The sequence below is a fragment of the Canis lupus genome, chromosome 10 (assembly GCF_011100685.1).
Source record: "Canis lupus familiaris isolate Mischka breed German Shepherd chromosome 10, alternate assembly UU_Cfam_GSD_1.0, whole genome shotgun sequence".
Classification (NCBI taxonomy): Eukaryota; Metazoa; Chordata; class Mammalia; order Carnivora; family Canidae; genus Canis; species Canis lupus.
Window position 1 is genome coordinate 20,384,551 of NC_049231.1, and position 15,638 is coordinate 20,400,188.

Here is a 15,638-nt window from a genome sequence, read left to right on the forward strand (position 1 = left end):
AGCATGCTATAAAAACACTAATCATAAACGTAAAACAATAATACCTGCATATACTTATATAAAATTGTCCCAGTGACACACGCATCAAGTGGCTCCCTCCCGCGGGTTTACGTGCGAACCTACCTTGACACACCTCAAGAAGACAGGGTGACGCCAGCACCTCACTTATCACTTGTAACCATTCTGCTCAGTAGCATAAATGTTCAATGTTTAATTAGTTTTTGTTCAATGTTTCTGAAATAGTTATTACTAAGTGGGCCAAAAATACGATTTTCTACAGTGCTAATTTTTAAAAAATTACTGCCATGCTTGCATGGAATTTAAATGTTAAACAGCATTAATGGTGGTTTAACGATATGTCCTAGACTAGAGTATATGTTAGTCCTCCGTAAATGACAGGAGCCAAGTTTCCCATCTTTCTTCATTAAAGGAGCATTTCTTACTCATCCATTAAGAATAGGGCTCTTCAACAGACCACCAGGATCACGTTAATGACAAATCGTTAACATACTGGGGGAAGAAGTCATTAGTTTGCCAGGTCTTGAAGTAGATTCATATTCAAGTGCAGCTTTAGTTGTCTTCTTCAACAGGACAAATGACAGATTCTCCTCGGTCCCTGGGTTCAGGGTCCCGGAAGCGACAGGCGGGGCCGGAGTCAGCCTCACCCATGCCATTGAGCCTCCGGGGCACTACCCTCTCGGTCAAGCCCAGGCACCTCAGCCCAGGCATGCTGCTTCCAGTGGGTCCTGTCTCCCGGCTGGTCCGTGCATGCCCTGCTGTCCCACGTGGAACTCAACCTGGCCACATGTGAGAATCCCTGTGGACTCCAGACACCTAGTTTCCCAGGCACCACTAACGTGCACCCAAGATGAAAAAAACACAGGTCAAGAGGCAGCCCAAAGCCCAAAGCCATCACGTCCTTGCTACCCTCACCCTTTCTCAGCCTAGCGTTGGCTGGAATTGGTACAAACCCCGATGCCTCAGTCCACCCCAAGGCTCCAATCTGCTCTGTGGGCCCAGACCCCAGGATCTGCAAAAGCTTCCCAGGAGAGTGGAATGTGAAGCCTGGGATTCAGGGAGGTGGCCTTCACTTGGGGGACCCTTCTCCACACCCCCATGGCCCTGACATGCCTGCTGGGTTTTCTCCCCACCATGTTCCAAGATTCCTCTGTGACCCAGCACTCGCAAAGGGCCTGGTGGCCGAGGGCAGATGCAAGGGAAACACTCGCTGAGCCAGAAATAAATGATTAGCATCCTTCACGGTGCTCGCCAACTCTTCCGCTACAGAAAACATGCTTCAGCTGTCTCCTTGGGAGTAACCAGGAGGCAAGGTGAGGCTCACAAGGCAGCTCCTGGGTCAATGTTTAGGGGATAGGAGATGATGGCCCCTCAATTCTGACCTCCTTTCCCTCCCCCACCCCCCACCGGCCATGCCCATGTTTGACTAGTACCCCTCAACCTGGTGGTTCCCTTCCCCTGGATGCCCAGAGCCCATCTTACCTCCAGGGCATAGAGCACCGTGCAGAATGTGCACAAGCCTGTCTCTCCAGGCTGTCTGGGGGCACCTGAAGGCTGGGGTAAGACTACTACTCCAGCCCAGAGCATGGTGAAGAAACGAGGAGCATGTGTCCCCTGAATGGGGAGTCCAGCCCCAAAGAACCAACCAGTGTCCCACTACAGCAGGCCGAGTCCCACCCACCCCCGCTCCTGCAGCCTCTAGCCCCTCCTCCCCTGCCCAGTTTTCTGTCCTGGCTGTGCACCCCCTCCTTTCAACAGGCACACTCTTCCACCTCCTGCCAGGCCCTGGTTGTGATACCGACCTAATTGCTCCTGCAGCTCGGCAGCCAGAGACCACCACTTCTGCAGGGATCTCTCGCACGTGCACAGCCCGGCACACAGCAAGCACTCAACAGATACTGTGAAACGAGCAAAAAAGGACAGGAAGAGACACAAGGTGAGCAGTTCCCTGGGGATCTTGACTCCTGAGAGAATGGATGAAATCCCAGTCTGTCCTGGGGGAGACCAAGGAAGGCAGGGACCCCCTCTGTTTTCTGCAGGCCCCATGAGGGACAGAGACTTGATCCACTTCCCTTCTTATCTCCCAGCACCAGACACAGTGCCAGAGACACAGAAAATTGCTCAAGAAATACTGATCAAATGAATAAAGGCACTAGCCAAGAGACCTGTCAAGAGACTCCGGCCTTCCTGCTCCAGAAACAGCCATCCCATCCCCATCCCCCTGTCCACCTCACTCAACTCCTGCAGGTGCTGGCCTGCTCCTGGTCCCCAGCTACCCCTGGCTCCCCACCCCTCCCTAATCCAAGCAGTACACCTGCCATTCCTGGGGAACCAGCTCTCCCTCCAACCCCAGCTGCATCCCCCAGGCCATACACCCTCCCCATCTCCCCGACCTGAGGACACTGACACACCCTTCAAGATGCTCCAGAAGCATCCCACCTTCACCAAGGAGCCTGGCCTGCCATCCACAGGGGTAGGCACCCTGCCCTGAAACCACCCCTCCCCTCCTAAGTGCTCTCCCCCACTCTAGACAGACAGGCTTTGCTCACTGATGCCAACACTTTTTTTTTAACTCATCTATCAATCCACTCCTATACTAACGGGGTCCAGAACCACCAAGTTCACCTCTGACCTTCCCAGTCCCCAGCCTCCTACCTGTAGCACCTGCCAACCCTGGGAAGGGGCTGTCCGTCCTCGGCATCGCACGCCGCTGCTCTGCTGCTGCCCTGCCCTCCCCTGCACCCCATGCATCCCACTGAGCAGGATGACCTGACCCAGTTCCTCCTGATGGGGAGGGCAAGGACCTCATTCATCTCTGTGTCTGGGCAAGGAGTCCCTGTGGTCAGTTAACGGGTCACGCAAGTACGTGTACCTGAGAAGCCTGGATGATCTTTCCTTCGCATCCCCAACATTCCTGGTTACAGACTCTACCCACCTACACCCTCCTTCCCATTCAAACCAACAAAGTGGAGCCCCTGCCTCCTCCCCGTTCTACTCCTCTGCCCACTGAAGCCCAGGTCACATGCCTGCCAAGCCGGGCCCTGTGCAGCACACACAGGGTAGCTCAGCTACGACGGACACAGACCAAGAACCAAAGGAAAGGAACAGGGTGAAACAACTCAGGAGGGCTCTCCACCCAGAGGCAGCACAGCCTTAACAAATACAAAACTGCACTAGAAGGTCTTAAACGTATTTTCGTCAGAACGTCCTACAGTTCCATCTAAAAAGCTTGTAACCTATCCTAGAGGACATTTGGAAATGTAGATACAAATGCTTAAAATAACAGACACCAAACAGAAATATAAGCAATTGTAGCAGGTCTAATTTTAATTGCAAGAGAATATTTAATCTATAAATATTCACTGTTGAGAACGGCATCTGCATTTAGGATTACGAGGTACTAAGCTACAAATTTATTAAGACTCATTAGTAAGAAACAGTCTTTTAAATACTGAAAGTCAGACTCAATTTAGAGTGAACACTTAAAGTTCTTTACTGATTTAGCAACAAAAATAATTTAAAAAGGGATAAAGGAGAAGACGGTCTACAAACTACCCCAAAGTTTTGAGCAGGACCAAACTCACTTCTGATACCAACCCGAGGGAAGTACCAGGGAGTGTGCTACAGCCGCCCCACCTGCCCACCCGACCCCCTCCAGGAGTCTCCGCAGTGGGCAGTTCAGGGAGGAGGAACCCAGAACCGCAGCCTCCATCACAGAATCACAGATACTTTTTTTTTTTTTTCACAGATACTTTTAGCACCAACTTCTCCCCCTAACATGGCTACTAAAGTACATTAAAAAAAAAGAAAGAAATTGGTCAAACATATTTTGCTGTGATGGATTCTTAAGCACTGAAATAGTCTATGCTGGATACTTTATCACAGGTTTGAAAATATTACAAAGATTTTTAGAATAATAAAATCGGAGAAAAAGAATACAGCTGTCATAAATAATTACTTCTCCTCATTCTCTGCCAGCCTTGTCAAACCAAGCTTGAAATTAAGCAAAGGATGGAAAATGTCACCTTAGCTCAGGCAAAGGCCCTGCTCACTGCCGCAAAAACCGGGTGCCTGTCTGGGCCACGGCTGACGGGCCACACTCCAGGCCAAGCCAAGCTGATGAGCAGGCCCGCAGAGACTTACTGAGAGAAGCTTCCAGGTGATGGGACGAACAGGCTTAGGAATTCCGGACCAGCTCAACTTGCGTAATTCCTCTGTTGGCAACAAAGAAGACAAAGAAAACAGGGTTTACAAACGGTTAGCAGACTCCCCATGGGGCTTTGACATATCTCATCAGTGTTCCTGGCAGGAGGGGGCCCCAGGAGTGAAACCAGAATGAACCTAAGTGATAAAGATTTCTGATACTGATTGTTCACAACATACGAGACAAGGAGTTACCTCCACTTTGTCACCTGCCTACATTTAAGCCATACAGAGTGCACCTCTGCTAAATGCATGACAAGTGTCCCCAGAGCCACCCTGAGACAGGTGAGGTGCCACACACCTCCCTCCAGGAAGCAGTGCAGCCCAAAGCGGGGGCTCCCCTCCACACACCCCCTCCCTTGTTCCCTCTCACCATTTCTCTCCCTCTGCCACCACCACCACCACCTGTCCCCACCTCCACCGCCCTCCCAGGGCTCCCTTCTTTCCTGCATCCTGCCTCACTCTCCCCATTCATTGCCTATGAATAGGAGGAGCTCTGCTCAGGACTGCTTTTGAAAGAGATTATTTAATGGAGATAAGTGTGTGCTCACACAGCACTGATCAAGGGTGTAGCCAGGTTACTTATACACATCAAGGACAACACGGTCTTCAAGGTGGACTAGTACAAGTCACTGCTGCCTTCACAAAGACCTACAGGTGGGAAGGTCACAGAGGACTAGGGCCGGCCAGGAGCAGAGGAGCCAGGAGCCCGGTGCAGAGCCTCCCGAGGGCAGTAGAGGGCACAGCAGGGGCTGGGGGGTGAGGAGATGGGCCTCTGAATTCCGTAGGACCTTCTGTGTCTCCCCGATGTCTCAGCCACGTGCCCCGAATGGCTAGAGAACACATTTCAATTTACAAGTATATCAACGCTCAGTCAATCCCACTGAAACTGAAGTAATTATTTCTTTCCTTTAAGTTAGGAATCCACCATTAGGCTCTTCTCCTAACAGCTAGGAGCTCATGATTAATACTAGGAATAAAAGAAACGATTAAAGAGACTTTGGTAATATAATCAACAAAATACAAAGTCCTGACATCTAATCTTTTTCCAATTACTACAGTCTAAGTAAAATAAGTACAGAATAATTGGGCGATGGTACCGGCAATAACTTGCGCTTTACAGCAGAATCTCAGAAAATATCGAATCTTCCCCTGCACCCTGAGGATATTATGAAAAGCAGGAACCTAATATCTGAACACCAATAATGTAATGTTTACCATCATGTTCCCAGGGCCTCTCCTCCCGCACAAGGCTGGTTTTCTGATTATGGTTTATATGAAGAAAGCCAAGAGAAATCTCCGTTGTGTTTTCCGAACCTGTCTCCTCATGGAGGAAACTCACAAACATGGTGCCGGAGGTGTGTGTCCGAAGTTCTGAGTGTGCCAGCTTTAGCATTAACCAGGCACCTTCACGGACACTATTCGCTCCGCATGGCAGCCTGAGCTCATCAGGGCTGTCCCCACCGTGTGAATGAGGAGCAGGCTCAGAGAGCTTAGTGACGCAGCCACAGTGGCCCAGGAACTGAATGACCTTCACATCCCAGAATCTCTCCACTCTATTAACTTCCATTAGTAAAAAGGCTTCATGTGACACAGACCAATCTCACTCATGAATATGGACAAAAGATCCAAAACAAAATCCACACAGATCAAAACACAACCCGATGTTCAAAGAATAGTATGTACAGTTTACTCCAGGAACAGAAGAATGGCTCTGCGCCAGGAAATCTTGTAGCTTTATCAACGTGTTAAACTGGATTGATGGGAAAGTCACAGGATCATTCTGATAGATGTCCAGGGCCTGTTTGTCCCTCCACCTTTCTAGCAGAATCCGGGTTGTATAAAGTGACAACCCACCCACCCCCACCCTGGCAGCCCTGGTAACAAGAGGAGTCAGCCTGGGGGGAAGCTGAACCCACCACTCTGAAGTTGGAACTGACTGATTGTTGCAGAGCTAAAGCTTGCCCTCACCTGGGAGGGACTCCACAACGGGCCTGGGACCCCATCCGAGCTGTAAAGAAGACAGCAAATTAGCTGTGGGCTGCTGAGAAGAAAGCCCCTCCTTGCTCTTCAGAAATCTTCTGGGGACACACCCTCTATGCCTCCTCTGCAGGCTGTAGGGTCCGAGAGGAGGCTGGGGCTGCTGCACTATCTGGCACCAACCAGCCTGAGGAGGAAGCCAACAAGGAGGTGCAGCAATGAGGCCTGAGTTCAGCAGGAAGATACAAGAACATCCCGAAACCAAGAGCTTCTCCCACCAGCAGCCAAATAAACAGAAAAGGTTACAGGCATAAGCTTAACAAAAATTGGCCACTACCATATGAGGAATACTGTGAAGGTTTTGCTTAGAGACATGAAGACACAGAGGAAAACCCCAAGCTCACTGGCAAGAGCTGGTATTCAGGAACACCGCCTCCAGGCTGGGTGCTGGGCAGGCAGAGGGCATGACATGAGGGAACAGCACACCCAGCCCTGTGCTCAGAGAACCCAAAGCAAATGTAAAATTACAACTGGACTCAGAAGAAGTAAGGCTGGGAAATGCAATGGGGGAAAGAATGTTTACCTAGCAGGGAAGGTTTTCTTGAGGAAATGATAACTGAGAAAAGACCCACAGATGAGGAGAAATCTGCGGGAAGAGGGGCTGGAGGGGGATATTCTCAGCCCTGTGAACTGCTAAGGCAAAGCCCTGGTCTCAGTGAGAAAAGGGATCAGAGGGGCCAGTGGTCCCAACGAGACACTTGATGGGCTGCTTCTGCAGCCCAGTGCAGAGGTGATGGTGGCTCGACGAGAAAGAAGAGCAGTAAGCAAGCATGTACCACTGGATCTAGCCTCAACACTACAATGCTGTCGACTGCCACTTAAAAATTCTTTGAGTTCAACGTAAAGCCAATAAAATCCCAGTGGGATATACCATGCATGTTCTGAAACCTGATAAGTTGACACTAAGCTCACCTGAAAGAGCAAATGCATAAAAACAGCCAATAAAATTTCCAAAAAGAATAGTGTGAGAGGACTTGCACTACCAGATAAGCAAATTTGTAAGAGATCTACGGTACTTAAGACCCCAGGGTTCTAGCAGTGAGACTATGCAGAAAGATGAATGTAACAGATGAATGGCTCACATCAACCCTGCACATAGTTATGATTACAACAGCATTTCAAATCAAGGGGCCATCAGCCAATGGTGTCTAAACGATACGGCACCTATTTTTCAGAAAAGGAAATCAGACCATGTATCTTACCATGAAAACCTATTTCCAAATGATTAAAGCTCCAAAGACCTAAATGGAGTATGTGTACATGTATGTGCATGTGTGTATGCATGCATGTGTAAAGGAAAGATAAAAAATACTGTAAGAAAATACAGAGGAATATTATGTTATTTTCAGATGGGAGAAAGGCCTTCAGGCAAGTCACAAACCTCAGAACTATAAATAAGGTTAACAAACTAATTATATAAAAAGTTTGAAAGGACTCTGGCGAAAACCACTATAATGTTAAAGAAAAAAAAAATGACGGATATGGGGTGCTTGGGTGGCTCAGACAGTAAAGCATCTGCCTTTGGCTCAGGTCATGATCCCTGGGTTCTGAGACTGAGCCCTGCATCTGGCTCCCCACTCAGCAGGGAGTCTGCTTCTCCCTCTCCTTCTCCTTCTGCCCCTCACCCCGACTTGTGCGCTCTCTCTCTCTCTCTCCATCTCTCTCAAATAATAAAATCTTTAAAAAAAAAATGAGAGACTTGAAAAATGTGTTAACATACAATACAAAAAGACTAACATCACTAATACATAAAGAACATGTACAAAAGAATGACCAACCTATACAAAAATGGAAAATTCACAGAAGAGGAACTAGAAATAGCTAACAAATGCACAAAAAATAGACACACACATACTCTCAAAGGTGATTAAATAACTACATCAGTAGAACAAGAAATCTGTCACATATTGAATAAAATTTTAAATGAATAATACCCAGTATTGATGAGACTGTGGGTGAAGAGCCACTCTCTTACAAGTCTGGTCTGAGTGCATATGAACAGAACTTTTTCTTGGTCAAATTGTTTCTTTTTTCTTTTTTTTTAAGTAGGCTCCACACCCAGCCTGGAGCCTATTGCAGGGCTCGAACTCATGACCCTGAGATCAAGACCTGAGTTAAAACCAAGAATTGGATGCTTAACCAATTGAGCCACCCAGGTGCCCCTTTGTTGGTCAAATTGTAAAGGTATATAACATTTGAGAGGCAACTTCACTTGAAGAAATCTGTTCCACAGGGACATTTGTAAGGGGTTATTCATAGGGTATTCATTTGAGCCTTGTCATAAGAAAAACTAGAAACAATCAGAGCGTCCATTAATAGAGAGATGATTAAAACACCATTACATCCACACATTGGACTATAACACCACCATGGAAAAGAATGGATGCCTTTCTGGGTGGGTATGGAATAAGTCTGTGAAGACAGAACAAGAGCAAGGAGAGTACAGATGCACTATTTCTTTTTTTTTTTTTTTAAGATTTTATTTATAACAGAGAGATAGCAGGGAGGGGACAGAGCAAAGGGAGAGGGACAAGTAGACTCCATGCTGACCACTGAGCTTGACTTGGGGCTCAATTTCAGGACCCTGAGATCATGACTTGAGCCAAAATCAAGGGTCAAATGCTCAACCAACTAAACCACCCAGATGTCCCACACTGAGTATTTCTGTAAGTGTACACTGGAACCTGGAAACATAGTCAGCCTTGGGGGAGGGATCCAGAGAATGGCTCAAGGGCAATGGAAGAAGTACCTTTCGTTGTGTACCTCATTATGTTCCTACAGAGCTACAAATTCCTGTGGCATTTCCAACTTTACCTCCAATTTTTCAAAATCCACCCAATCTTCCAGGCCCAGCTCAACCTCTGCCAAATCTATGAAGCCTTCCTGACAACTCCAGGCCTCACCCAATTCCCTCCTCTGTGAGTGCCAGAACACCTGGGGCCAGCTAAATGCCCACTCTACAGTGCTGTGTCTGAGCATCAATCTCACCTCCCAGAAGTGGCTTATGAGCTCCTGCAGATCGGATGCCATGATTCTGTTCCTTTGCATCCTGAGGCAGAGCCTTGCAATAGCCTGGCAGTAAATGCTGAAGAAAAGAACATCCAGTTCTTTCCTCTACTCCTAGATGTGGTGTCTTTTGGGGGAGAGGCAGGGATGGAGCGTCATATTTTTTAACTGACATACAATTTGTAGGCAGTGAAAGAATGAATGTAGCCACCTCCCCCCCCCCAAAAAAACAAGATGTAGAACATTTCTATCACCCTTTTCTGTAATTCTTCACCCTCACTCCAAGTTAACACCTTCTGATATCTATCACCATAGATTATCCCTGCCTGATGTTAAAATCCATATAAATAGTACATATAGATTGTACTTGCTTGTATTCTGCTTCCTTTGCTCATAATATGTCAGAGTCATAATGTTGCATGTACAGTGGTTTATTCTTCACAAGCAGAAATACTAATCTAAGCTATGAATACATCACAATATGCTTACACAGTCACAGGTAGCTAGGTTATTCACAAGATTTCATGATTGAAAAGCAGCTATGACCATTCTTATGATCTTATGTTTTGTGAATCTCTGTTTTCATTTCTATCAGGCAAACATGAAGGAGTAGAATTGCTGGGTTGTATGACAGATACGTATTTACCAACTGCCACATGGTCCTTCAAAACGGTTGTATCATTTTACACTTCCCACCAGCAATGTATAAAAGCTTCAAGTGCCTCACATCCTGGTCAAAATTCAGTGCTGTTAGTCTTTTATTTTAGCCATTCTAGCAAGTGTCAAAGGTATCTCTTTACAATTTTAATTAGCAATTCTGTGATGACTAATGATATTGAGTGTAATCAGATTTTCATGTGCTTACTGGCCATTTCTATACCTTCTATGATACTTATCTTGAAATCTTTTACCCTTCTCTTTATTGAGTTGTTCATAATCTGATCTGCTTCTAATGATAGATTTTTCTCCCAATTCTAGGTCATATTTCCTGTTTCATTGCATGCCTGTGATTTTTTTTTTTTTTTTTTTTTTTTTTTTATTGAATGCCAGATGTGCCAGTTATCAATTTACGGCCTCTGTGATAATGGAACTGAGTCTTGTAAATACTTCTTGGCTGGCTGGCATGATGTCATCTTTCTCAGCCCAGAGTGAAGGAGGGACATTAAAGAAGAAAGGGGTCTCCTCCCCCAACTTCTCCTATGCCTCGTTCACCAGCTTCTGGCACACAGTTCCCACAGCGAGTGTAGGTGCTGGATCTTCTTCAGAACATGCTTCTCCTGCATTGGGTCCCTGCAGAGTCCTCAGGTCCTGAGCACCCAGGCTTTTGCCCACATTCAGTTCCCACATTACCCTGATGTGGGACTCAAGAGAGAGCCAATTTTCAGTTCCCAGTTCCTACAGCAGGTGATGGTCAACAATACCCAGCAGCCATGCCTCTGTGAGCTCCAGGGATGATTCAACTTATTGCTTCCTGGGGATGCTTTCCCCTGCTCCAGAATCTTTCACCCACTCATGAATAGGCCAGCGCTCTGCCAAGGCCTCAATGGGGCCCCTCTGCAGGTATGCGGGCTCTATCTCTGTGGAACACTCTGCTCTCCAGCACTGTGCTCCATACGCTCTGTCTCAGATTCACCAGGTTCAGTTTCTGTTCCCTTTCTGTGCAGCAGCCTGAAAACAACTTTCAAGAGTAAACAGAAGTAAATGAGAAGGTCACCTTGCACATTTCCCTTCTCCCAGGGACCACAGTTCTGCACCGCCAGTGACACAAGGCCTAGAAACAGTTGTTTCACATACATGATCCAAGTTTCTGTTTACAAACAGGAGAGCAAGTCCTTTGGCAGCTAATCTTTCATGGTTAAAGCCAAAATCAACTAACATATTTTTAAAGAACTGTTTTTATCTATACTCATCAGGGATATTGGTCTCTAGCTTCTTTTCCTTGCCAATGTCTTTGTAAGGTTTTGGTATTACGGTTATGGGGCCTGCATAAAATGAGCTGAGGTTTTCTCCTCCTTTCTTTCCCGAGACATCTTTTGAAGAACTGGTATTATTTCTTCTTTAAATATGTAACGGAATTTGCTAGGAAACCATCTGACCCTGATATTTTTCTGGTGTGCAGGCTTTAAAAAAAAAAAAAAAATATATATATATATATATATATATATATATATATATATATATATATATTTGAGAGAGAGAGAGAGAACAGGAACAGAGGGAGAGGGAAAGAAATCCTTAAGCAGAGCCCTCACTGAGCACAGAGCCCGATGCAGGGCTCAATCTCAGAACCCAGAGATCATGACCTGAGCCAAAATCAGGAATCAGATGCTTGACCAACTGACCTACCCTGGCGCCCTTGGAGGTTTTTTTATTACAAATGTTTTTTAGGGGGCACTTGGACTTGTGATTTCCACCCAAGTAATGATCTCAGGGTCTGAGATCAAGCCCCACATCTGGCTCCACACTCAGCAGGGAATCTGCTTCCGATTCTCTCCCTCTGCCCCTCCCCCTACTCTGATTTATGCACATGCACACACTGTCTCTATCCAAAAAATAAATCAATCTTATAAAGTTTTTTAACTGGCATAGGGATATTAAGGTTTTCGCTTTCTTTGGCATCCATTTTACTAGGTCACATGTTTCAAGGAATATGACCATTTCATGTCAGTTCTTCAATTTATTGGCATAAAGTTGCAAATAATATGTCCTTACTTTTTTTTAATGATTTTATTATATTTATTCATGAGAGACACAGAGAGAGGCAGAGACACAGGCAGAGGGAGAAGCAGGCTCCATGCAAGGAGCCCGATGCAGGACTTGATCCCAGGACCCCGGGGTCACATCCTGACCGAAGGCAGACGCTCAACCAATGAGGCACCCAAGCATCCCACAATATGCCCTTATTATCTTCTTAATATCTCTAGGTCTGTAGTGGTGTTTTTCATTTCTGATACTGCAATTTGTGTCTTCTCTTTTTTTTCCAATGATCAAATCTAACTAGAAGTGTTTACTGATCTTCGCAAAAAATTAACTTCAGATTCTGTTGATTCTTCCTATTTATCCATTTTCCAATTTATTAATTTCCACACTTGTTTTATTTCTCTTTACTTGGTTTCATTTAATTTCCTCCTCTTTTCCTAGCTTCTTAAAGTGGAAGCTTTGATCATTGATTTGAAGCCTTTATTCCTTTCTAAGATACACATTTAAAGACATAAACTTCCTTCAAAGCACTGTTTCACCAGCAGCACACAGATTTTCATATGTTTTGTCATTATCATTTAAGTCAAAACAGATTCTCATTTTCCTTGTGATTTCTTTGATCCATGAGTTATTTCTAAGTATGCTGACAAATTTCCAAATATTCAAGAATTTCCTGGGCATCTAATTGCAAGACTGATTTCTAAATTAAAGCATTTGGTCAGATGAACTTGGTGTTGTTTCAATCCTTCAATATTTATTATGATTTGTTTTGGCAAAGCATATGATCTATCCGATGAATGTGTCACATGTCCCTGAAAAGAATATACTTTCTTCGGTCATCCACATGTGGTAGATAAATCAACAAGATCCAGTTGGTTGACAGTGATACCTTCCACATCTTTATTGATTCGTATCTTCCACATCTTTGCTGATGTTTTAATTTACCTATTCTATCAACTACTCAGGGAGAGGTACTAAAATTTCTGCCTGTGATAGTGAATTTGTCTATTGCTCTCAATTTTTGCTTCATGAATTATGAAGTACACATACATTTAGGATAGATACATCTTTAGTGAGCTAAATCTTTTATCATTACGAAACATCTCTATCTCTAATAAAACTCTCTTTCTAGATGTTTGCTTCTCCTTATATTATAAGCAAACTAGTTTTCTTATGATTAGTACTTGCATGGAATATCTTTTTCCACCCTTTTATTTCAACTGCCTGAATCTTCTTGTTTAAAGCTTGTGTTTGGCTTTCCTTTTAGCTTTCCATCCCTGTATTTCTTGGAATCCAGGCTGTAAAATCACTAGAAATGCAAGAAAAACTTTAATAAGTAGAAAGTGAATGAGAAATAAAGAGCGTATCTGCCTTCTCCAACAATGAATGTTTTCTGAAAATTAAAATTGTGTAATGTTTTCATGAAAACACCAATATCATTCCATGGTCATCTATTCTTTAAGGCTTTACTTCTCAATATAATTCCCAGTTGAAAAACTCCCATAGCAGACCCCCCAGGACCAAAAGAAGCAGGGAGGTAGGAGAGAAGTACAGAAGAACAAATACTCATTGTAGACTCAATGGACCTGGGTTCAGGGGCCAGCACAGCCAACGAGAATGTGTGTGGCTTCAGACAGTCCCCTTAATCTCTTGAGCTCCAATCTCTTCCTCTGAAACATGGAACAAATTAAAAATACCAGCCTCAGAGAGTCACAGAATTTTCACCAGGCACAGAGACAATACATGAGAGAGCATTTGTGAGCTGTGACACACTCCACAAATGCAAGAAGATGATTCTGCTATGCTTACTGATGTAATTATTCAGCACACTGCGTGAACCCAAACCATGAAGCAATCGGGACTCATTTGTCCTAATTGGATGTAAAATACCACATTTGAGACCGAACCAGAAATCTGTCACAAAATGGTATATGCAAAGAACTCATAATTGTAAGCACCGTTTTCAGAAAAGCCAGGAATAACAGAAAAATCAACTCCTAATTTACGCTATTTTTTCCTAACACTCATCTCTTTTTAGTCGGTTTTAATTCCGATTTTTAAAAATCTTTTATAGCAATAAAATCTGGAAGAAACACTGAATAAAAATAAGAAATGCATGTACATTGCAATCACTTAGGCTTAAATGTGAATCTAATCTAAAAGCTGAGCACTCACCAGCAAAAGGGTCTGCAAAGCAAGCACATTTCTTGCTCCTAAAAGCCACAGTCCAGGAGAGGCTCATAAATCAGTCCACTTGACCAACATTTATCGAGCACCCACTTTGTGTAAGATGCCCCAGGGGCCAAAGCCACTTAAATACTGGCCCTACTTAGAGTCTGTCATACACATTCATTTACCCAGGGAACATCGACCAACACTTACACCAACCGGGAGCTGAGTGAACCTTGAAGGGTACAATCAGACCCATTCCTACCATCCAGGGGCCCCATGGGTGGGTAGAGAGAAAGAAGCCAAAAACGCAAGCATGAAGGAGGACTGCATGATAAAGCTGCACAGGTGACATGGGACATCAAAGCAGAGGTGACCTCCCCTCGGAAGGGAGATGTCCTGGAAGATTCCCAGGGAGCCGCTGCTTAAGAGGCACTCTGAAGCCTAGTTAAAACCCAGAGAGATTTCTCTCTGCCCGCACCCTAGACCTCACCGACATGGTGGTAAAGGAACAAGGTCATTAACAAGGACAAGGGCACGAAGGAGGAGACACAGCAGACAGAGAAGTGGCAACTTGGAAAGATGGATGGAAAGGAGCCAAGGGGGGAGCTCCCCAGAGCAGGGACAGCTGAGCCCACCCACTGCCTGTGGAGGGAGGCCCAGCAGAATGGGGGGTAGCCAACCAGGGCCCGGGATCCCCAGAAAGAGCTGGGTGGCAGCAGAAGGGGGAGGAGCTGCTACCTGGGGATCAGAAGGCAGTAAGAGCCCCCACCCAGGCAGGAGCCCCTGCCTCCCCCCCCAGATTAATGACCTTGGGAAAAAAGAGAACTTACCAGGAGTCCTCACGGCTCAGGCTCAGTCGAGAACCTGAGTCAAAGAACAATGAATGCCAACATCCCAGAAATGGAGGTTAAGAACCGGGGGAGAGAGGGAAGGAGAAGAGGCCACAACCCTGTGCTTCCAGAGCAGAAAAGTAACACCTATGGCTCAACTGTAAGAATCTGCAGAATCTGCACAGCATTTAGAAAGTACCCTTCTGGCACTTTCTTTCATCAAGAGGTAAAGTATACCTGCAATCCTGAGAGCTCTGAAAAAGATAGGGAGAGGGGCCCCTGGGGTCTCCTGCCATTTCCTTTGCTCACAGACTTAAGGACCTGCAAGCTACCAGCGAGAAAACACATGGCCAAGCCAGCTGCGTTCTAGACTCAGCTGCGCTGCTACATTTCAAAACCCCCCAAAGAGAAATGCTTTAAAAGGACTGAAAAACTAAAACAGAGACTCTTTTTATTCTAGAAACTGCACTATGCTTAACAGTTAAGTTCATTTAAATGAGATAAAACACATTTCTAAAAATTAAGCATATTACTTGCTTTCAAATATCCCTTCACAAGACAGAGCTGCTCGGACCAGCGACGCCTCCCACAAAGGAGCCACAAACCTACATCCACCTTCCCTGTCAGTACCATGCTCTGCACCCCCATTTACTGCCACATATGACACTC

The 15,638-nt window shown here is 45.4% G+C and overlaps 1 protein-coding gene across 3 annotated transcripts in view; it reads right to left on the reverse strand.

Annotated features, from left to right (window-relative positions):
- The window catches only part of TBC1D22A (TBC1 domain family member 22A), a 334,160-nt gene that overhangs the window by 238,867 nt on the left and 79,655 nt on the right, over positions 1 to 15,638 (reverse strand). For all 3 annotated transcript variants that reach the window (XM_038550205.1, XM_038550204.1, XM_038550203.1), the window contains exon 5: positions 4,162 to 4,232. In XM_038550205.1, coding sequence (XP_038406133.1) covers positions 4,162 to 4,232 — 71 coding nt within the window. The remainder of the gene's footprint in view (positions 1 to 4,161; positions 4,233 to 15,638) is intronic.